General features: G+C 35.8%; 1 protein-coding gene across 8 annotated transcripts; it reads right to left on the bottom strand.

Annotated features, from left to right (window-relative positions):
• Positions 1-979: 979 nt before the first annotated feature.
• LOC121973096 (nuclear pore complex protein NUP214-like) lies at positions 980-25,252 on the bottom strand. Of its 8 annotated transcripts, none has more exons than XM_042524703.1 (21): positions 24,906-25,252; positions 24,625-24,836; positions 23,133-23,301; positions 19,836-19,976; positions 18,546-18,670; positions 16,866-16,978; positions 15,431-15,573; positions 14,172-14,334; positions 13,927-14,093; positions 13,020-13,792; positions 10,092-10,244; positions 9,936-9,993; positions 6,990-7,123; positions 6,798-6,922; positions 6,169-6,517; positions 4,910-5,129; positions 2,755-4,803; positions 2,115-2,266; positions 1,346-1,485; positions 1,187-1,253; positions 980-1,087 (listed from the first exon to the last, which is right to left on the bottom strand). In XM_042524703.1, the coding sequence occupies exons 1-18, from the start codon at positions 25,108-25,110 to the stop codon at positions 2,151-2,153; spliced, it is 5,415 nt and encodes a 1,804-aa protein (XP_042380637.1). In that variant the 5' UTR covers positions 25,111-25,252; the 3' UTR covers positions 980-1,087; positions 1,187-1,253; positions 1,346-1,485; positions 2,115-2,150. The 8 variants fall into 8 exon arrangements, with proteins under 8 accessions (XP_042380637.1, XP_042380652.1, XP_042380619.1 ...); XM_042524718.1 differs by having other exon boundaries at positions 980-1,253; positions 13,020-13,384; positions 13,475-13,792; XM_042524685.1 differs by having other exon boundaries at positions 980-1,253.

Below are 25,252 nucleotides of genomic sequence, written 5' to 3'. Positions count from 1 at the left end.
GCATCGCAATGAGATTACCATATCTGCAGTCATTAAGGACATTGTTCGCGGAATGTTGCTCATAACCAAGTGTTGATCATCCCTTCATTGTTCTCCAAAGCATTGAAAACCCAATAAAGTCTATGGAAGAATCCCTCTTTTGCATGATAAGAATAAGTGCATCCCTTCCTCATGTTGATGAAATGAATTTGACAGTGGAATATGCTGCGCCCCCATGAAAGAGAGCCTCTTTGTCTCGCCTCAACTTCTCGCTAATCATCATTGTGGACTGTTTAGTGTTTAGAGGACTACAAGCTGTCCCAGTTGTGAAACTTACAGTTGTTGGTTGGATGATGATTGGTGTTTACTAGTTACCTCATGGGGTGGTCTTGCTAATCGACTGAAAACCTCCATTGAAGCTTGAAGTTGGTCCTTGTGATAGAAACTTTTGAGTTTCAACTACTACTTTTTGCTACGAATGCAAGATTTGAGCTAGGGAACTTGATTCCTTCCTGATGCATCATGTACTTTTTATGAGCTGGAGGATGTTTTTGTGAGTGGCACTGGAATATGATTCTGTTCTCTTTGTTGTCGAAGTAGGCAGGGAAGGTTTTTTGCAAGCTATGTGAAGCAACAGACAGAATGACCATTGCATTTGACCCCTTCCAGCTGAGGAATTTACATCTGCCCCTTTTTTTCTTTGGAGTTTTTAGATTTTATATTTGTAAAATCATAATAAAAAAACAAACAGTTAATCTTTGTTAGAAATTCATAGTAGATTCCTCGAAGATATGAGATTACTTAACACATATAAAAAGGGGCGACGATAAGAACACAAAAATAAAAATAAAACCACTAGCTTATCTTGTTCCTGCTTTTCCCCTACGGAGAAGGATGGACATTTTTGAAGCATCATAGAAGGATTATTCCATTTGGGCAGTTTTGACTGGGAGCTTTGTGGCCGACTTAGGGCCATCGCCCGAGATCAAGTCTGGTCAAATTTTACAAATTACCTGTCATTGCACTAATCCAAACAGTAGTTTATATCAATCTTCACATTGACTCGGACGAGCATCAACATATCTGTGAATGCGAGATGTCCACATTCCTGATGCCAATTCCAAAAACTAGTCAATGGCTGGCAACAACACAACCTTAACCATAACTATCTCACAAAAGTTTTGAGTAAAACATAAGGTTACATAACCCTTATACTGGAGTCGCAAAGCTTGAACAATCATCCCATAGTTTGACATGATTCCCAGCCATCGGTCCTGTTATCAAGAACGTAAACCGATCAGAAACTAAAGAATTTGCATTATCATGGGTACAAAAAGGGTTATTGCATATAATAGTGTATACTCACACTGGAGCTAGTTTGCATTTTAATGAACTGCAATGTTCATACAATTTGCATGATTTGATGCTCTTGGTCAGTGCTTGAGCCAGATCCGAGCATACAGAAGTTTTACATCAAAAAACACAGCTTCATACCTAAAAATTTTTCTTAAAAAAAAAATATATCTTGGGTCGGAATTTGGCTTTCAGAAAATATAACTTTAATGCAACGAATTGAATTGGAACATTCCATAGAAAATTAAAATGGAAATTTCAATTCATTCTCAACCTCTACATGCTTTCCAAAATAGAGATCAACAACATTGAAATGCCTAAACTGTTATCGTTTTAACCCTACAGCTAACACCAATTATTTATGTAACGGAATAGTACAGTGACATTTTTTAACTCTAAAAATAATGCCACGTCCATATTTCCTTCATAGTACAACACTGTCAATGATTGAAGGTAACAAGACAGCAATTTGAAACTCTGAAATTCTGGAGGAAAAGACAAGGTGAATTAAAACTTTTCCTACAAAAATTATGAGCATACGAATCTGGATATTAGCAAAAATTCAAATAATAAGATATCTACGCTTGTCTCAAAATACTAAGATATCCATGCTTGTCTGTCAAGATAGCTCACCCATCCTTTTAATGATAACAAAAGAAAGCTATTCTTTCTTCGATACAAGAAAAAGAGCCTGCAACTTCAATATGAATAATTTTTATTTGTTTTAGTTTTTCTAAATGTAGCAGCAACAAGCATGATTCTTAGAGACAAACGATCATTACCTGTTCTCATAATTTGTAGAGATATGTAGCAATAACTCATCTCCTCATCTGAGTGAACAGTTCGGCTGGTGGCCTTCCTGTTCCAGTGGAGCCACTTCCTCCAAACGCAGAGAAAGCACCTCCCTGAGTACTGTTAAAAGCTCCAAATCCACCTACAAAGCCATAATATGAGTAAAGATAATCAGTTTAATTAGAGCTAAAATGGTGTGAGCAGGCATCCTACAGTGAAATACTCTCTTGAAAAAGTAATTTCATGACGATCTAGTTGATAACTTTGTCTATTACTGAAATCTAAAACAGTATACACAAGAAGAGAAACAGATAAACCAGATTGACATTTTGAAGTTTGATAAACCTATTTAATTTAAGAGCATATAAAACAAATTTTGTGTTATCAGGGATACATACTCCTAAAGACCGATCAATCAATAGACAATGCCATATATAATGTGTTATTGTGAAATGGAAAAGACATGTTACATTCATCTGTGTTCCAGAGCGAGAAAGCTAAAACTGAGTTGAGATTTAGTTAAACAAATTAGAATGTGAAAGCATTCCATAAATGACGACCGAAAATGTGAGGGATAAAATTCAATCATATATATATGTTTTAGTATAAATGCAAAGCCTGTTAACGCACCACCAAAACTAGTCCCTCCAAAACCACTGCCTTGAGAAGTGGCACCACCAAAACCACCTATTGTAGGATTTAAGCTAGTGAATCCTCCTCCAGTACCTGCACCAGCAAAACCACCACTGCCACTAGAGGCAGCAGCAGCAAATCCACTAGTACTGGAGGCGGCAGCAGCAAAACCTCCTGCAGAAGCACCGGCAAATCCACCAGTACCGAAACCAGCAGCAGCAAAACCTCCTCCAGTAGCACCAGCAAAGCCGCCTCCTTGAGAAGCAAGAGCTGCAAAACCACCTCCGGCAATATTTCCAGAAAATCCACTTGAAGCTCCACCACTTGTACCTACATTTGCGAACCCACCACCAAATCCACCAGGACCTAGCTGTCGTGATTCTCCAAAAGTACCAAGAACTGATCCAAGAGCCTGCTGTGCTGCACCAATTTGTGATGGTTGCCCAAAACCACTTAATGCATTAGTATTACTACTCAATACTGATCCAAGTGCCGGCTGTGCTGCACCAATTTGTGATGGTTTCCCAAAGCCACTATACGCATTTGTAATACCACTTGATATCCCAGTTGGGCTAACTGATAGTGATGGTGATACATTTTTAGCTGTTGGGAGGCTAAAAGATGGAGGCCGGAAAAGCTGACCCGGTTGAGTTGTCAGTGCTGGCGCAGAGCCCACAGTGCTTGCATTGCCAACAAGAAAATTGCTGCCAAATGGGTTAGGCTTGGGAGTGCTTGAAAAAGAAGATGGTCCAAGTCCAAATCCACTAAGGGCTCCCAAGTTGAGCTCATTACTTGCATCAGAAACCTCCTCTTCCATTTCCTCTTCTTGGATTGAGTTAGCATCCAATTGATTGTTGTTTTCTGTTGCTTTGGTGATTGCAAGATGTTCAACAGCAGATCCTTCCTCAGGTCGAGTAGTTGAAGCTGGAATCAAATTACCAACCATTGGAACAGAGCTCGCTTCTTTTGTCATACTTGATCCAGTCAAACCCATATTTGCAGGAACTGTTAGTGGTTCAATTTTTGATGTAGCCTGGTCATGTGAGCTAGCTTGTGGTATGGTTGGTTCTGATTTTGAATTGACCTCAATTGGTTGTGATAGTGAAAATTGGAAACCTTCACTTGCTGTTAATGGAGGATCAGTTTTTGAACCCAATGGTTGGGATTGGGAAGAGGAAGTAAACAGAGCAGAAGTTGAGGTAGACACTGATGCTGAATGAGCTAAACGAGTTTCTCCTACTGTTTTAGCCTGGAATGGAGATGATCCTCCAAATGTTGGTAAGGAAGGCATAGTGAATGCAGAAGAACCTGATGCTGAAGGAGCTGACAATGCAAATGTTGATGATGGAATCTGTGAAGCTACCATCTTGGTCTGCAAGTTAGGTGCAGATACACTGAATTGCTCATTGTTTGTTGTTTTCTCTGTATGATTCCTTTGTCCTACATCAGAAGATGTAGAAGTTGACATTGTAGAGAAATAAAATGCATTACTCTTGGTTGATAGTGCAGAAGACTTTTGTGGAGAGGCTGCAGACTGCAGAATGCTTCCTGGTAATTTTAAAGTCCAGCCTTCCCCGGAAGGCTTGGGATCTGATTGTTTGTTTCCTTGTTCTTTCTCCACTGTTGATGTACTCTTGGTAGCTGATAAATCACTTACAAGATTTAAAGATGTTGTCACAGGTTTAGGTGCTTCCATCTGGAGATTAGGCACTGTTGGAAGTGGTGAAACAGATTTCATTGGTACAATACTCTCCTTTGGAACATTTGAAGTGCGATTAAATAAAGATGGAGTTGATGTCATAGTGCTTTTAGGTAACCCTTCCATAGGACGAGATATCAACTCTGGAATTTGTGATGACCCAGATCCATAAAGAGAAGATTTTTGAGGTGATGTGACTGATGTTGGAATAACAATTTTCTTTCCATCTTCAACAGGATAAGGCTTTGACACTAATGTTTGTGGTATTCCAGAAGGTTCGTTGGCCCATTTAAAAACAGAACTAGTTGGCAAATTAGAGGCCTGCTTAGAGGGTTTCACATAAACATCTACAGAAATAGAAAAAAAGGATATCATCAGAGCAAAGATCCAGGTGAAGGTGTACAAATGAAACCAAGTGGCACAAGTTGCTTATGAAATGATTGACTGTCATACCTTTGCTCACAGCGTAACCTTCTGGCTGAACCTTACTGATGGAATCAGTCGAAGACGACGAGTTTCCAGTGGCTTTCTGCTGGATAATGGCATACATCTCAAGTTTAGAATCAAATTCTTTCTTAGCTGTCTGGAAGGGATTGCCAACATCAATTTTGACACTTTCTTGTTGAGTCATTCTTTTCACAACCGTCTTTGAAGGCTCAAAGCAAGTCCGGCTCTGCATTAAGCAAATCACCTTGAAATAATACTATTGTTTGACAACACAATATATGCAATCAATGGTATATATGTATTGCTCTAAAACTTCAATACACGATTAAGATTACTTCAACAACTAGAATTTGAAATTTAAAGTTGAAAGAGAGAACAATGGACCAGGTACATTATAGCAATTCGAAATAACCTCAATCCATTGGTGGATACAAAAGGCCAAACATCTGAAACAATACAAATTAAACTGACTTTTACTCAAAGGATTTGAGGTACGGTATCTCCAAACTCTAACATGAATCAACTTTCAGTAAGATAAACTAGAAAAGAAAATTCTGGACTTCCAGCCAGCACATTGATTTCATAAACTGTTAACAGGCCTACAAGTGCAATCAAATATCTGCATTGCACAAAGCTAATAGATCCTTGTGAGATATGTGTGCCTGAGTCAGATGGAGAATGGATACATGACACTGGACAACAAATATGGCAAGTCACATTTGCTCACAATTTATATTAATTCCATTACGTATTGTTCTGGTAACTAAAACTGAAATTTACAAGCATGATGAAAATATTATTTTATTGACATGCACCTTTGTATCATCAACTAGACGCATTATAGGGTCTGTTTTACCATTTGATTTATAGAATATATATCTATTGGAAATCTCTTATACTTGACCTTATTCTGGCTTCTAAATGTAAATATTGTTCCCTGCAACAAAAATTGCATGCCAAGATGAATAATAACCTCCAAGAAGATGACACATCAAACTTGCACCAAAAGGAGACTTGTTCATTGCTTACAATACACTTGCAGATGTAGAATCAAAGCAAAAAGATGTGCATTCTATTGATGTGAAATATCCAATTCAAGACAAAATGACATTATCAGAAGCTGAAAGTAGGATAAACCAACTGGGAGAAAGGCAAATTCAAAATGAATTAGCTGAAATTGATGGAGCACATGAATAAGCACTATTTTGATTCAATTAGACACCGAAAAAAATGCAAATTCAGAAAGAAATAAGTTGTGTGCTAACTTTTTCCAGAGATTCTCTTCTCCTTCTTGTAGTTCCTGGCTCAATGTTTGATAAAGCACTTGTTGAAGCTCTCGTGAGACGTCCCTCACTAGAAGTATCAATGAAGGAAATTCTCTTCATAGAATCTGGAGTATGAAAAGCATTTTTGCCAATTGGAGATTTCAAAGTGATGTCTTCACCAGCAAGACCAATTGATTCTAACAATTCCTTTGCTACACCAGTTCTTCTAGTTGAAGTATCATTTAGCTTAAGCAAATCCATCTGCTTACTAAGACGTTCAGATAGCTGCTCGGCTGCTGCTAACTGTGAGTTTAATGTGTTACAAACACTATGCAAAGATTGACTATGCCTGCAAAACACACCATCTCTAATAGAGTTTACCATGTGGAGATTGTTAATTATGCAGAAAATGAATAATAATTCTTTAGCAAATATCTTAAATGGGAGATGGCAATGTAATCATAGGATGATCATAAGCAACTATGCAATATACAAAAAACAACATTTAAAGAGAAAATTGACTTATCACAGTGATGCAGGAATATACTATAAGAAATACTGCACATGAAAGACCAAAACAAACAGAAACTGAAGATGGCACCGAGTTTCCTCCCATGGCTTACTCATACCTTGATTGTCTCAGGTTATTGTGAAAAGCTCTTTGGCCAGCAGAAATTGTATCACTTCCACCAAATTTGCTAATCTCAACATTATTGAAATGTTTCTCCAATTGTATAAGCTGGTTTGTCAAATTCTAAAAATAAAGAAACAAACCATCAGTATCTTAAACGTATGAAGAAATTTTTAGCTGTAAGATAGACCTGGTGTGCCTTCCGGATATTTTGCTGCTTTTGTTCAACCTCAGGACTCAACTTCTGACGGCTCCACATATCCCAATACTGGGTACTAGAAGCTTGTTTAACTATATCCGCCATGTAAACTTGCTTAGCTGAAACTGAAAGAACAAAAAATACAAAGTGTAAGAAATTTTCAGTCACTGACAATGATAATGAAAAAACATGGTAATATAAAAGACGAAACACAGATATTCTTGCATTCAAAAGGATTGTTAAATACTAAGATATTTGGTAACAATCTGAACAATTTCTACCCTCATGATTAGATAGAGCATACTTGGACAGATTCACAGCATTATTTTTCATTAGTTGCCATCAGACTTTTCAACAACAAAACAAGTTCCCATATCAAGAAAATTTCAATTTAACCAAACTGTAACTTCAGGAAGAATAAAAAAGGATAGCCTAGTACACAAAGCTTCCGCTATATAGTCTTAGGGAATCAAACCACATTGAGTCTATTGTACACAGCCTTACCTTGCATTTTGCAAGAGGCTATTTCTGCGACTCGAACCCATGACCTCAAGATCACATGCCAACAACTTGACCGTTGCGCCAAGGCTCCCCTTCGTGTTGGTCCCCGTGGTTGTTTTGATGTGATCAACCAAGTTAGGTTAGGTCCTATTTGATTTTGATCTCTGTGTCTAAGTGTGCAAGAGCTTAGGAGCGCAGGAAGTCGAGCGAAAAACGCAGCTAGCGAGAAGGACGACACAGGGAGGGAGCCGACGGGCTCGGTGCGTCCGAAGGACGAAAGAGCTGCGGAAGAGTACACCAGTGGACGAGAAGAACGTGCGTGACATTCGAGGGACGAGAAGCCAGGGCGGAAGCCTGCTCTAAGAGAAGGCCGGAAATTGGGTTCGGGTGAGCCCTATTTCGGTTAGCCGCAATCACCCAAGCAATCGGAACTTCGGAAGCTAAAGTGAAGATGAAAAAATGCTGGAAATCAGCTGAAGGCGCCCTCAACAGTCGTTAGAGGCGCCTCCTCCCTCAACTGCATTGAGGGCGCCCTCAACAGCATTGAGGGCACCATCAGCTGGGTCAAACTGCCCGTTAACGAGCGGATAAAACTTTATCCGCTTATCCACTTGGAGGCGCCCTCAACCCCTTTGGAGGCAATTCACTCCTCCCCTCTTGCCGGCCCCGCTGCACCAACACTTCGTAATTACCAAAAGAATATGTTGGGTTGCAAGGTTGCAAACAAAGTCCCACATTGAAAATACATGAGAAAGATCATAGATTTATAAGGGAAAAATATCTCCATTGATATGAGACTTTTTGGGTAGAGTCCAAAAATAAAACCATAAGGGATTAGACCCAAAGTGGGCAATATCATGTCATTGTGGAGATATCAAAATTCCTTTTGGTCCTAACAATTGGTATCAGAACCCGGATTGCCAGAAAGTCTAACCGCCGAGTGTGCACAAGAGCTATAGTCTAATTGAACCATGTAAGTAGAATATTGACCTCAAACAAAGGAAGTGGGGATTCCCGTGTCCGAATCAAGAGGATTAGACATCAGACAGGAAGTCCTAGTAAGTCGGGTGGACCGAGGTGCAAGAAAACCTAGTGGGTCGAGGATCGGACGTGGGAAGCGTGGTCCTTCATTTGAGGGGGAATTGTCAGATTGCAAGGTTGCAAACAAAATCCCACATCGAAAATACATGAGAAACATCATAGATTTATAAGGGAAAGATATCTCCATTGGTATGAGGTCTTTTGGGTATAGCCCAAAAATAAAATCATGAGGGCTTAGGTCCAAAGTGGATAATATCATCTCATTGTGGAGATATCTAAATCCCTTTTGGTCCTAAAAGAATACTCAAATAATTTTAACCCATTGATTCAATTTCTAATTTCTTGTTTTATGTGAGCATCATTTGATCAAGTTGTGGCAATCTCCATGAGAAAAGATTTCAAAAACAAATTATCATGCAAAGGCTTATGTGAATTGCCAAAGAGTAGTGAGCATAACTTTAGTTACAAATTAATTGAGCATATAATTTCAGATATATAAGCCTGTGATTCAGCATTATCAACAAGACTAACATAATTGTATGCTATTCAACTTTAGGACTGAAAATAGAAAAAGATAAGCATAGATGGTTGTCTCAAAATCTCCCTCTCTACTTGAGTTTATTTAGAAAAAAAAAACTGCAAGGAATGCAGGAATCAACTTAATTGAATCTGAAAATTATAAATGTATTACCAGTTTCTTAGCGAAATAACACAAGACAATATACAATATTTCAATAGTCTCTCATTACTCTGATTGCATCATCTTGTCTAGTTGACATGCCTAAGCCCAACCAGATAGGAATGCATATTTTTGGGCTGAGCTTGGCCCAACCCAGTGCTTGTCATGTCACACTTGGGCAGGCACAGCTCGTTGGGCTCAGATATTTTTAGTATCTTTAAAATATCATGTAATTATTAAAATTAATTAACATTCAAAAATTAAAAAGAATTTAAAAAGAAAAGAAATAAAAACCATAAGAAATAATCTTAAACTATAAGTTTTGAAATTAAAAAGAAACTTGAAAAGAAAACAAACTTTTTCTTTAAATGTAAAATCAAAATGGATTCATGGCTAGTCAACTTGGCCTGCAGGCTGGTTTGTGCCAGACAAGCTTATTTTTTAGAAGGAAAAAAAATGCAAAATACAGCCAAATTTGGAGCAGATCAAAGCCTGGTTCACCCCAAGTCAAGTGCAGCCACAATCCAACCATGCTCATTTGTGATGCCACACAACAGAGCATGACAAGCCAAGCCAAATAGCTGGTGACCCAACCCATTTGGTCTTGTCAAGAATATGGCCACAAAAATTTGGACCATTCGTTTCTTAATAAGAATGTCAAGAAAATGTATGAGAATCAGGTTCAGAAATATGACTGCAAACAATAAATCACATGCCTTGTAGCATCTTTCTCTGAAGATTTTGAACTTCCATGAGTGCGTCCTCTGCATATCTCTACAATAACAAAATGGTTTAACAGAGTTTGAAAATGTAAGATAAAGTGCACATAATGTCATTTGAAAAACCATCAGAAAAAGAAATGAAAATGATACCTTGCGTATCTTTAATGTCTCTGATAGATTTTTCAGACCTTCCTCAAGCACTAGAACTGCACTTTGCTGAAAGATAGTGCAAGCATCTCGAAATCCCCCTTCTTGTTCAATCAGCTCCAACATATTATCAAGTTCCCTGGCCATCTCTTTCACCTGATCAGAAAATTTTTGATGATTAAGTGGATAACGTAATATTAAACTTGCAAGTCTGCTTGCTTAAAATAGTGTCAACAAATTGTTGATGAGGATAAGGTTTACATGGCACACATGCATTTTCTATGAACCTGTTAAAGACTGACCCATCCAGGAAGTTGATCAGTTCAATGATGCATCAAAACCAAAACAGCCTACAAATTTGGTTTTACTTAATTGAATGTAGTTGAAGATTTACATTCCTATTTTCTATAGTCTTGAATACAGTTCATTTTTAAGGAAAAGACCTATGTAACAGACCCACTTATGACTATGCTGATTATGATCCTTGTTTCTCTCTTATTGTTGAGTGCATGCATGTATGACTCTCCAGATTAATCACATATATGCTAATTTCTAGAAGGGATCCATGAAGTTCCTTGGGCACATACTCAACTGCACGTGGCTCCAGACGGTACAGGAACTATGAGATCTAAGCAGGGTAGCCTAACAACAAAAATTAGATAGTACTTTTTTTTACTAAATCTTAATTCAATGATGGTTGCCTTAATAATAGTGACGCGTTGTGGCATTGATCACAAACCAGAAACCAAGTTCATTATACATTTGATTTCAGTTTTGCCAGTTGGCCAGTTTTCTATCATTTTAGAAAACTGAGATTGCACACTTAAAATTGAACTTGCACAGCTTACGCAATACCACATACTAAAATTAAAGAGCAGAGAAACACAGAAAGTTCTTGCCAATACAAGATCTATGGATTGTACTCCCTCACAAAAGTAGAAAGGTTGTTTCTGTACATTAACCCGGAAAAACAATGGATGACAAATATACCTAAAAATGGATATGAAACTAGCATATCTGGTACTGATATATGCCATAGATGTCATCCAATTAAGATTTCCATCTTGTACTCAACATTCTAAATGTAAAGGGAGAATGGTGTACCAATTCATATCGTCCAGTACACAAATGTTCTGTGGATAAATAAGGAATGTTAGGCAGTTCATCTACATGTAAGCAATACCAAGGAGTACAAGTATAGCACTGGGTACGAGTTGTGCAAGCTCAATAGCCTTAGCTTGCAAAATAAAAGATGGATAAACAAATATATTTTATTTTTCTCAATGTTAAATAAATGGGCTGATAGAAATGATGAAGAATTTAATTTTAATGAAAAATAGAGATAGACTGGATATCAAGGATTCAAGATGCAAATAATCATGATCAATTTAATTTTAATAAAAAACAGAGATAGTTTGTGACCAAAAGGTCACGGGTTCGAATCCTGAAAACAACCTCTTGCAAAAAGCAGGGTAAGGCTGCGTATAATGGATCCTTCCCCGGGACCCCGCATGGCGGGAGCTTCGTGCACCGGGCTGCCCTTTTTAATAAAACATAGAGATAGACTGGATATCAAGGATTCAAGATGCAAATAATCATGATAAACGTTGTTAATAACAAGAAAAGGAGAAGGAAGGAGTTAAAAACAACTCTTAAAAACACAACAGTTACTGACAATGACAGGACAAATTGTCGTTTCTTTTCTACGCTCCTCTGCCTCTAAGTAGGGGGCATTTCCTCCTGCTACTTGTAGTAGGCTTACTATCGAGCTAGACCATTGTGTGTGCTGAATCAAAAGTCTAAGGAACCACAAAAACTCATAGTTTACAGAGTTGAGTAAGGAATTGTAAAAGTCAATGGCAAGTCAAGAACTCAAAAAATCTAGTGAGCAGCACAAGGATTGCCAAGGAAGCGACTTAAGTGATTAAAATGTAAATAACAGTCTGTAAGACAATTGCAAATGCAATTAAACAGAAAGGTTCCAATTTCCTAAACCACATACATCATAGGCAAGAATGGGGAAAACGACATACTACAAGAGGAAAAGGAGCAGAAGAAGAGCCCATCTGCCATTCTAACCCAGCACAGATAGGCATAGGCAAGGATTAGAAAAGACCAACGCATAGGACAGACAGTTATGAAGCAGAAAACATAAACAGTCATTAACTTTAGTTATACGGCATACAAGTTGATTAACAAGAAAAATAATGCTTGTTTCAATACAGACACTCTCATGTCTTGGGTACAAAAGGTACCCAATGATATGCATGGTTCACATTCTGATATTAGAACACCACCAATCCATTGTGATGAAGACTTAAAACCAAAATATTATTCATATGAAGAGTTTTGAGCCATTAGGAATCAAAACATACAAAAAGATAATGCAGCACAAATGAGAGTGCTAGAGTTGCCAGGAAGAATAAAAAAATAATACTTATATTCCTTTTTTGGTTTTGAATGAGGTGTATTCCCTATTCGAGGCGGAAGCAACAAGATTAACCCCTCCTAACAATGCCATCATACAAATTCAAATCCCAACCTTTAGCTGAAAGATCTCCATATCTAGGTCACTTACCATCTCCATATCTAGGTCCCTTACCACTAGACCAAGCAATTTTTGGTAAAAATACTTACAAGGAAATGACAAAATGAGAAAAAAAATTGAGGTGGTGTCCCTATTCAACGGCAACCACCAAACTCTATGTAAAAGTTTTAACCAACATGAAATATGATTGGCAGTGGTTGAAGTTTACAATTTGAGATAGTAGTACAATATTATAAAACATAAGCATTTTTTTGCAATCATGTTCAGTATGGGATACAAGGATAAGCCAAGCTAAGAACTTTCATATAAAAGTGCCAATATATTTTTATTTCAATTAATAAATTCAAGATACTGAAGAAAGGAAAAAGATGATGATATCATACATTATTATATTGTTTCACCAGCTCTGGTTCAGAATCCGACATCTGCAATTGCTTTGAAGTTCTTAAATTGGAAAAGGAAGGTTGTTGCTTAGAAAATGTAATTTTGCCTATTCCAGAACTTTCTTGTGATGAAAAGGAGGTGGCAGCAGCTGCTTCAGCATTAGATGATTTATTCAGAAAAGTTGTCTGCGCTTCACTGCGAGCATCTTTGCTTGAAGAGAGTATCATAGATGGCGGTCCTCCAGTTCCTTTTAAAATGGGAGCACTGACTGATGGAAGATTAAATGAAATGCTACTTCGAGAAGAAACGGGTGTTTGTCCCAGTCCTGACGGTAACTTGTCGCTGGAATCACTGAAAATTGTGCCTGAAGCCAATGATGAAGAATTTGTGTTGATACTTCTCGAACTGAAAAAACCACCACTTTGAAAACTGGATGTAGGAACTGCAACCTGACCTACACCTTTGACCAAACCTTTTGCTTCATTTTTCTTGGTTGCAGCAGTTTCGCTTGACATGTTACCAACAAGGAGAGGAACCTGCACTTGGGTTCTCGAGGAAGAAACAGTTTCTGCTGCTGTAGATGTTCTATCAATGACTGAGTCAGGTCCATTTTTTGAAGACAAGTTTGTGGAAAGCTGGGTTGTCTGTTGAGGGTAACCTATGGATTGCCTATGAAATGAAACGCCACCTCTTTCATCCCCCTTACCAAGTTGGGTGTTGACTCTAGGAAACTCAGGTAAATTTTTGTTTCCTCCATCTTTCAATTCATCACCTGGTTTTACAGTTCATTGTTTTTATCAAGAAAATCTATATAATTAATAAAACTCAATTTACAGCATTAAATAATTATCTAGAAATCTTGTAAAAACCTATATATTATTGCTTTGCTTTTGCATCATCTCATACCTTCAGGAAAAGAAGCGCTTTCATAAGAAATCTGTTTTGACCTGTCAATTGGTATTAGATCATCTGTACCATTCTTGATTTTGGAAGTGTTTGAAAATAACTCATCCTCCAGTGGCACATCCATTGGAGGAATGGAGGGTTGAGGAAGATCAGAAGTATCTGAAATTCTAAATAAGAAGGAACCATTAATGAAAAGTCAACAATCTCAAGACAATCTACTTAATAATCATACACTAGACCTCTACCTTGCAACATGGAACATGGCAAGCTTCCCTTCACACGTAAGACAAAAAAGGATGCAATATGGTGATAGTTCTTTAAATTCTGTGTCAACCTGTACTTCAACTTTCTCATATAGGGAAATCTTATCGATACCAAACCCCAATATCAGATTGTCTTCACCATTTTCTGGAAGAGAAAAATGTTATACAAATAATATCATTCATAAAGATAAATGTAATGAAAATAGAACAATACTTTATAATGATTCAAACCATCAAGAATCATTTCATCCTTTACATTAAAAGCTCATAAATATAATTCCTCCAACCTCTACTTAAAAATGACATACTTATAACTTAAAAGTCTATGGGAATTTTTCATGTCATTATATTATGCAACAAGTTGAACATGACTGATGTGCATATTTTGCAGCTTGAGTCTGAGCTAGCATATGCTCCATTGCTAGTTACCATATTAGTCAATTAAAGTTGTTCTTGTGGAATAATGTATCATATTCAACATAAAATGTAAAGATGCTCCATCAATAGACTCAGGGTTGATATCAAGAATAGAATAAAAAATGAATTGTCTTCATACAACTATTCAACCATGTAAATGCAATTAAGACTTACACTTGATGATGAACCAAGGGAGAAGGTCGTCTGCCTCCAAATTAGTTGGGCGAAAGCCCAAACACCTAGATTATCAAAAAAAAAAAAAAAAAAAACTATCCTATTGTCCATAACAATGAAAGATGAAATACTTGGTCCATTTCATCTTAATTTTAAATGAGAAGAAATAATATTTGATATATTTTTCCTTACAAATCGTCATTAATATGCTCAAATAATAATATTATGCTAGCAAATATGGTATTATATTGTTTTTATATACTACTTTTGCATGAAAAAAGTGGTCCAAGGTGACATAAAAATCTATTTCTGCTTTAACAGAACCTTATAATCCACAATTCATGCAATTGATAATTCAAAAATCAATCAAAATGATTATGAAGCTGAATTTGACAACCTTGTTGAATGCATCCAACTATTAAAGAACCCTAAATAACAATGAACATCACAGAAGGAAGCACTAATAGAAAGCACTTGCTGACAGATGTTCAATATAATTTGCAACTGATGGACAAGCACATACTTAGCATGATGCATAAGTACAAGAAACAGCTGGTTAAGATTTATAAAAAACAAATATGATGTTTACCAGAAGGATAGAAAGGGCAACAAGTTTGCAACAACAGTGAAACTTAAATTGAAAATTTCACCTTGTAGACCAATAGAAGGTTTATACTTGTCATTTTGAAACTCAAGCCATGACACCTCCCTCCGATAGTACTCATCCATTGTATCCTTTACCAGAACAACATGCTGATCAATGTTCTTTTTATTTGAAGTGAGAAGAAGCCCCCTAGGCGAAAAATTTTTAGTAATGATAGTTGACATAGATGTTCAACAACAAATTTTAACGTGGTTAAGAACAATTATGTAACTAAAAAGTGTGTGTGTGTGTGTGTGTGTGTGTGTGACCTACCAATTGAGAAGTGTGTAATATTGTGGTAGATCAGCACAGTTAGCACGATCTTAAATATTTCTACAACAGAAGTCTTACTTCTCACGAACTTTCTTTGATACCATAGATCGGACTAACAGTAGATATTATGAAGAGAAATAAATAAACCTCAAATATTGATAAAGATACAGTCAGGGTATTGTAGTAAGTATAGTGTTTAATATTGTGATGCAAAAGATAATAGGAAGTATACAAATCACACTAAAAAATCAGTCAATAATCAGAAGTATATGGCCATTAACCACAACACTTGGACCTCAAACTACATATACTTAAATTAGATTGGACCCTGAAGAAGCACAAAATATAGTTGAAATAGGTTCAAGATTCATAATTCCTAGTATATGAGAAAGACATTTCTTTAAGACATAATAACAATAAATATCCCACAAAAATAAAAAGGGCAGCCCGGTATGCGGGGTCCCGGGAAATATCCCACAAAAATATTAATTTTAATTTTACACCTTCAGATACTTTTTAGCATGAATATACTTGCAAAGTTCAAAAATATGCCAAAGTGCATCATAATTAATATACACTAGTTAATTATTACCACAAACATAAATTGATAATAACCCAAAAAATTTTGTTAGAGAAAAATGTTAAAACAACTTATGCATTCAACTTTTGAAACATGGGATCAGCCATGAAAATTTTATTAGCTTTGCAAAGACGCTACATCACTAGCAACATCAATTTTGTATAACATTGATATAATGGTTGCACTAATTTCCACAATTCCCTATTATCATGCTTTCCCACAAATATATGACAAGAAACTAGGAACTAAATTGCAGCATTTTGAGAAGAATTTCAGTATAATAAATAAGTTTGTCCACTGATTTAAAGCATTTTTCTAGAAATAAAACTTCCCATTCATCTGGAAATAATTTCACGCTAGGATCGTCACAAATTATGGAGCTTAGTAATCCTAGCAACCTTGTTTCTTTTATAAAAAATAGGGCTTGGGGAGAAAAAACAACATTTATGTCTTTGTATCGTAGGTGTAAACCAAGTCAAAATGCCAAACAGCTAGATAGAAAAGATTAATAAAAACATCTAGAAAAAGTTGTACAAACTCTAAAACTTAATCTTATAGTAAGTGATAATAGCTTAAATATAAACCATACCAACGATCCAAATAGCTCAAGAGCAAATAGGGTCCAGCTCCAGCTGGCAAAACATCATCCAAAATACCTTCAAATAAACAAGGAAAGGAAATGACCACTGGATTACAAGAACTCTGCAAAAGAAACAAACAAAGAAACAGTTAGATATTATCATATATATATATATATATAAGATAAAATTAATTTAAATATAGATGAGGATATAGTAGGGGATCAAACTCAATGGCATAGAAGGATCCATACTGACTTCACTCAGTGCGATAAAGGCTTAGTTGTTGTTGTATGTATATATAGGATATCCTCAAGACTATACATGAAACAAATTAAGAAGTAACAAAATGCTTTTCTTGGAAAAACAAAATTGCATAAATAAGCAAATACTGCAGTGCGGCTTTAGGGACAGATTAATCTTTTTGAAAAAATTATAGGTTCAAGTGGATTCATAGAGAAACCTTTGGGTTAGAGGAATTCAAGGAAAAATCCTGAAAGGCTTCCAAGGTGTCACAAGTGGAGTGTTCAAATACTTTTCAGTTGCAAAGTTCATTTTAAAGTTGAAAATAACACTCTAAGGATGTTACCCTTTACTGAAAATCCCAGAAGACTTACTAGGAGTCTCAAGTGGAGTGTCCAAACCATTTTTAAGTTTAGAATAACCCCCAAAGGAGATTTTGGCAAATCTCATTAATGGCTCATTTCAACTATAAAACACCTTAACCTGAAATTTGATACTCCTAAAAAGCCTTTGGTATGATTTTCTAATCAAAACAATAGGATTTGAACCATCTAGGAATTTTTGGTCAAAATTCCTTTAGAGTACATTTCAACTCAAAAAAAAAGAAAAGAAAAAGAGTTACCTCTTGTTCTTACAAACTCATGGTATCATTTTTGTCCAAAATAAAAGTCAGCTATCAAAATAATTGGAAAAAAAATGGTTTACTTTACTGATTAAGTGGTATTTTGAGTTTGCAGAGAGACAAACTACGAGGCTTCAGCCGAAATAAAGTAGGGAGGATTTTTTAGAAAACCCAAAATTAGGCATGCCTTTCACGAAATTGCAAAGTAGGGAGGATTTTTTTGGAAAGCTCAAAAAATAGGTATATTTTTTGCAAAAATGCCTGCTTATTTGACAACTTGTAAGTGAGCTCTAATAGTACCAGAAGCACCTTTGAGATACCAATGAGGTTTGAACTTACATGTCCAGCAAAGGATTTAAAAATTGACTAGCTAGGATAGCAAAAAAATGAATCCCGTATCTAGTATTGGTGAGGTATTTTAACTTACCAATATTGTTATTGACCAGTTTGGTAAATATGTTTCAATACATTGTTCTCTTGGCGACAGAAAATAAGATAGTTCTTTATTACACTAAATCAAATCATCATTTCCAAGAGAAACCCAACTCAAGATGTCCTAGCAATTTAGTTTAAAAATCTACCCCAAGGATAAGACACATCATTTGCACGAGTGATAGATTGGCGACACATATAATACTCTATCCAACACGTAGATTACATGAAGAAATTATTTTCAAAGGATAAACAACTCTCAGATCCTCTAAATAAAGAGCCTTTTTGTCTTTCTTCTATTAGAGAAGATGACCACCAAAAAATAAAACCAGAATATTGCAATACATGATAACCAGCGATCAATCTTGCATGTGGTTAAATTACCAACACTGACCTCGGTAAATTTTTTTGCCCCACTGCTGATCACCTGAACCATGTATCCCTCCTCGCTCCCATCTGCATTGACTCTAATGCTTCCAATAATGATACTATCATCATGTATCCATTCAACAGAATCCACTGGGTGATTAAAAGAACATGTCATGTTTTCAGCTTTGAGGCCAATGATTATTTTAATTACTGAAATTTGACACATTAAAAGCACAAGAATAATACAAACAACATGTGTCATAAACAGAAGCAGTTGCAAAGGAAACTGAAGCATGTGCAGAAAGAATTCTAAACAAACCGTTACAGAAGTTAAGAACTACATGGAAGAAGGTTTAATCCATAGAGTATATGTATTATGTAGGGGGATGTATATGGAGGTTAGACTTGGTATATATTAGAAATAAAGTATAAACATAAGCATAAAAACCACTCCAATTCAATTGTTCCTCATCCAGGTATGGCAGTTAGTTCACTGTCACAACTATATGGTTTATGAAATCCATAAATATAAAAAAATTATAGTACCCATCAGTAAGAAACTAGTGCATGCTTAATCAGAATAAAGGGATGATAATCTTTATAGGCTTACAAGCTACCGAAATTGGCAAGACAGTGGAGAGATGGTATTAATAGCTAATCTCTCAAAATGCGTGCTTTTACCCTGTTATCAAACAGTAAAAAACTTCAGAATAAATAACACCACTTCTGAAATAGAAATGATAGGAGGATCTGAGAAGTCAGAGAAGTGCTCTGGGAACTTAGAAATAAAAATTTAGTATAGAAAGAATATTCTTATTTCACAAAATGAGACTCGACATTCTATGGAAATGACTGAATAACCAGATGAGATTAAATTGGCTACACAAATTTATGTTATTTGGTTTAACTAATTATGGAATGGATAGAAGATGAATCAAAGACATAAAATAAATAATGTTTAACGCAGTGCTTCCAGCTATATGAGACTATCTGGATGGTTTATTTTAACTGAGTCAAATCCCATGTTGAGTGGGTCTTTCCATATCATGATCAAAAGGAGGGCACGTAACAACACATGAATGCTTTGAACCAAATGTACACTGAAGTATATATAATGTTAATCAAGATTCAAGATGATAAACCGTCGTTTGAAAGAAAAAAAGACAGAATAAAGCAACATCCAAAGCACAGACCTACTACCCATTGAGATGTAATCAGTATTTTAAAACACCATATTTGCTCACCAAGAAAGGACAAATTTACCAAACTCAAGTTCAAAGACAATGCAAAAACAATAAAATATAGGGGAGCATACCTCTTACGCTCTCACATTCAGCATCTGACCATGATTGGACGAATAGGGACATGCAAATTTTCTCTTTAAAATCAGATGAAAATATGCTTACACTACTCTTTTTTGCAACAGCAATGAAATCGCCATCTGCGCTCCAATCAACTATCAATACAACAAGGAAAATCAAACACAATCATATCTAAATTCGTATTCTGCGTTTCTAAACAAATTGCAATATTGTAAATCAAATATAAATGAATGTGTTTAAAAACAATTTAGTTTCATATGGTAATAATTGTCAGATATGTACATGATGTGGCAGATCAAAATAAACAAAGAAACATTCAACAGAAATAAGATATGGGTCAACCCATTAGTCCAATTTATAAAACATTGACCAACAACAACAATCAAGTCTTATCCCACTAGGTGGTGTCGGCTATATAAATCCTTTTACGTCATTAGCTCTATCTCCTACTATATCATCATCTATACTTAAATAAATTTTATCTTGTTTTATTGTTGCTAACCAAGTCTTTTTTGGGTCTTCCTCTTCCTCGTTTGATATATGTGTTTGTCATAGTTTTACATCACCTAACTGGAGCATTTATTGGTCACCTAAGTACATGCCCGTACTATCTTAAACGTGTCTCTCGGATTTTTCCCTCGCAACTCCAACTTTCTCTCTAATGCTCTCATTTCTTATTCTATCCATCCTCGTATGTCCACACATCCATCTTAACATCTTCATCTCCGCAACTCTCATCTTCTGCTCATGTGCTCGAGTCATAGCCCAACATTCAACTCTATAACATAACAGATCTCACAACGATTTTGTAGAACTTTCCTTTAAATTTAGAAATACTTCTCAGTCACATAAGACACTCGACGTTATCCACTATTTCAACCATCCAACTTGTATTCTGTGTAAGACATATCTCTTAATCCCTCCATCGTTTTATAAAAATGATCTTAAATATTTAAAACTCTCAGTTCCAAGCAACTTATCATCTCCTATCTTAACAATTGTTTCATTAAGTAGCTAAACTTAAATTTCATATATTCTGTCTTTATTCTACTAAGCCTAAAACATTTCCCTTCTAGTGTTTCCCACCAAAATTCTAGTTTAGCATTTACTCTTTCACGTGTCTCATCTACCAAAACAATATCATCTGCAAACAACATGTACCACGGTACTGTGTACACAGTCAATGAGTTCGTCCATAAAAAAAGGCAACCCGGTGCACGAAGCTCCCGCCATGCGAGGTCCCGGGGAAGGATCTATTGTACACAACCTTACCTGCTTTTTGCAAGAGACTGTTTCCAGGATTTAAACCCGTGACCTTTTGGTCATATGACAACAACTTTACCGTTGCGCCAAAGCTCCCCTTCAAATGAGTTCGTCCATAATTAGTATAAAAAAAATAGGGATTTAGAATTGATTCTTAATGCAATCCTATTTTTATTGGAAATATTTCAATTACTCCGTCTGAAGTCTTTAGTCTGGTCGTTCAATATATGTTGCGCTAACACCTCTCTTTTCTAAAATTCTCCGTATAATTTCTCTTGGAACTTTATCATAAGCTTTTTCTAAGTCAATGAATACCATATGCAGATCTTATTTTTACTCCCGATATTTTTCAATTAATTGTCTAAGAAAATGTATAACTTCTATTGTTGACCTTCCAAGCATTAACCCAAATTAATTTTCGGTCACCAAGGTCTCCTTCCTTAATCTTTTTTTGTATTATTTTTCCATAAAGTTTCAGGGTATGACTCATTAGTTTAATATCTCTATAGTTTGCACAATTTTGTACGTCTCCCTTATTCTTATATAAAATAACTAAAATACTTATACTCTATTGATCAGATATTTTTTCGTTTTCAATATCATGTTAAATAATTTTATAAGTCATTCAATACCTTGTTTTCCTAGGCACTTTCATACCTCTATCAGAATATCATCTAGTCCAACAAATTTTCCATTGTGCATCCCATTTAAAACTTGTTCTACTTCTAAAGTTTGAATTCTACGATAAAAAATTAAATTTCTATGCTTATTTGACCTTCTTAAATTACCTAAGTTAAATTTATCAACTAAACCTTCATTAAAAGGTTGATGAAAATATCTCATCCACTACTCATTTATTTCTCCATCGTTTACTAGTACCCTAGTACATTCATCTTTAATACATTTTTATTTGGAGAAGATCTCTTGTCTTCCTTTCTCTCAATTTAGCTATTCTATAAATGTCTCTTTCCCCTTCTTTTATATCCAATTTTTGATATAATCGTTCAAAAGGTTCATTCTATGCTTCATTCACTACTTTCTTAGCTTCTTTCTTTTCTATTGTATATTTTTTTAAGTTTTCCTCGTTCTTACAAATATATAATTCCTTATAGGCTATTTGTTTTTCCGTTACTTTCTCTTGTACTTTCTCATTTCACTATCAAAATTCCTTACTTAGTGGTGCATGTCTCTTTGACTCACCGAGTACATGCTTAGCTATTATTTTCAACTTTGATATCATCTTATCACATGTCGTATTAGAGTCACCGTATATTTCACCTAATGTTTGTACTTCTACCTTCTCTTTAAAATATACTTTGCTTCCCATCATTTAACTTCCACCACTTAATTTTAGGAGTCGTATATATTTTCTTTCTATTGATACTATGTTTGAGGCGTATATCCAATACTACTGACTTTTATTGGATAGTTAAGTTTTCTCCATGAATGACCTTGCAATCATATAAGGTCTCAAGGATAACCTTATAAAACATTGAAATAAAACAAAAATGAGGCAGTTGACCTCACAATAAGGGGTTCTTTACATAGAGAGGGAGAGAGAGATCAATGGTCTGAGTAGAAAAAAATAAGATTAAGTGGGAGAAATAGGAAGAAAGGGGAGGCAAGTGGTAGGCAGCAAAAGATCAAATGTCGAGAATCAACAAATCTCATATTTCAATCAGCTCAGTCTAGTAAATAAACATGTTGGAGAATCCGGATTTCTTTATAGCCAATAATGAAATGATGTATTCAAAAGGACATGTACACTATCATATGCTATTCATCCATGATATGATTAGTTATTTGGTTAGGGCATAAGTTATTATTGTATATTATTTAGCCTGTTAGCTAGGCGAGCATTTTCTGAACGTCTTCCATCAAAGTTGGCAGCCTACAAACACAGTATAGAAGTGTGAAATTTTCAAGAAATTTTAAAGAATCAGGTGAGAAATTATATTTTTCTACATTGTCAAAAATTGCAACTCAATATTAAATCATCTAGCAATTTTGCAATGAAAAGAGGGAACCTGCATCAATATTTTCCATGGCAGCCTTCAGGGGCTCTTTTATGCGACCATAACAAAGTAAACCATCGCTTGCAAGAACAACATAAGATTTTTGAGATTTTTTTTGCCATTTGAAGTCCTTGATTGTGCGAGAATCTCTCATTGAACATAAAAAAGAAGGTTTATCTTCCTACACAGAAATGTTTTCAAAATTTAAAATTAAAAAAATGATGATTAAAGTCTATCTAATATCAAGACAATAAATATATATGTGCAAAATTGTATACTAAATTAAATTCTAAATTCTCAAAAAAGGATATAAATATAAAGTAATGAATAATTAAAAATAATAATTCAACAAACAAAATAGTTGATGAACTTTAATAGACGATCTAGAATGGAAGATATTTTGTAGTGGTGCCAACAACCTGAGATTCTTACAACCTTACCAGAGCCATTAACTAGAATGATCTTCTAAGCCATTAACTAGAATGAGCTTCTGTGTAAAGTGCACCCAATCAGAATGGTGAAATAGATATTTATTTGTAAATGAGAAGATTCTATACTAGTGCAATGCAGAACTTGAACGCTAAATAGCCTAAACTTGGTTTTTCCTGAATTATGAACATTAGCATTTTGTGCCTCAATCTAAATGAACTAAGTAAATGTCTTGTCATCATCAGTAAGAACATTAAATAAAAGAAATATTCAGATGTTATTTATGTGATTAACCACAACTAAGCAGATTATAGCTACTATTCTTAGTGAAAGTATATTTTGATTATAATTTCTAGCAACTTTAAATTACAAATTTTAAAAGAAGGGATTAAAATATCTCCTTGTGCAAACTAATTGCTTAGTAAAAATTGAAGTAAAAGTTGATAAATGCAAACTTAATAGGATAAACATTTCCAATGGTTTATTTTTTTTCTCAATATCATTGCCACAAGATAATATTCACCTTTGTACACATTAAAATGGGGTGGCAGGCCTTTGGTTTTAACTCCCAGGAGGAAAACAACAGCCACAGGCTGTTAGAATTTGGGATATTGCTTCACCACATCAGCCTATTGAAATCATACCCCCCAAAGAAAATTCCTTCAATACCATTGTTATCCCACAACACCACATTGCTTAAAATTAAGCATCTACCATCTCGTTAGGAGGAAAAAAAATACATTTCCACATGCAAATCTATGCATTAGGCTCTAAAGCGGTATATACAGTAGCATCAATAAGTAACAGCATAAACAGCCACATATATGATTGTTGGTCCCCAAGAGAACTAAAATTTCATCATGCCTTCAGAAAAGGTTTACATGTTAGCTTGTTATGATGATAATGTCGACAAGAATTAATAATAATAATAAGATAACACTACATCATATGGGAGATATTATTTTCATCATTCCAATTTGAGGTTCGTAAGTAACACATTTAAACAGTAGCATGGCAGCAGCTAAAAGCAATCAATCCTTGAGCAACTAAAGTATCTAGGCATCAGGTTTCTAACCTTATTATTAACAAGAGATGGCACGTAAAAGAACTGGATTTCACTGCCTACAACCGCCGCAAGCACCGAGGAATCATTGGAGAGTGCAAGTAGAGACACCTTGCCGATCTTTACATCCACAATGCTTGAATTTTCAATGCAGGGGCCCTTCCCATTCTCCTTGATCAACTTCCCCAACCCGATTACATCCTTCGTCTTAGCCACCAGGAACCCTACGGAAGCGAACTATCACGAAAAGTGAACAAAAAACGCAAGGACTGAAAGTAAAGTAGAGTTTGCACCTTCGGAATGGGCCAGAAATATGACGCGGAAGCGCTCGGATACGGCGAGAGGTCGTGACGGTGGATCCTTGAGGTCGAACTGGGAGTCAGAAGCCTTCAGGGGCGTGGACTCCCCGATGCGACAGAACACGAAGTCGGTAGTGCCTTCCTGGTCGCCACCGATCTCTTCCTCGAGGCGGATATGACGCGGCGACCGCTCCGCCATCGGAGAGCCTCGGAAGAAGCGAAGACTGAAAACAAGAGGGTTTCAAGCTGTTAAAACAGTATCGGTGGAGGAGGTGCAGAAGCTTAAACCCTAGACGCAATCGGACGCGCAGCGAGACTCTGGACTGCGTTTGGTTCTGCGT

Source organism: Zingiber officinale, chromosome 1B (genome assembly GCF_018446385.1).
Source record: "Zingiber officinale cultivar Zhangliang chromosome 1B, Zo_v1.1, whole genome shotgun sequence".
NCBI classification, from domain to species: domain Eukaryota; kingdom Viridiplantae; phylum Streptophyta; class Magnoliopsida; order Zingiberales; family Zingiberaceae; genus Zingiber; species Zingiber officinale.
This window is presented reverse-complemented; position numbering and strand designations above follow the sequence as displayed.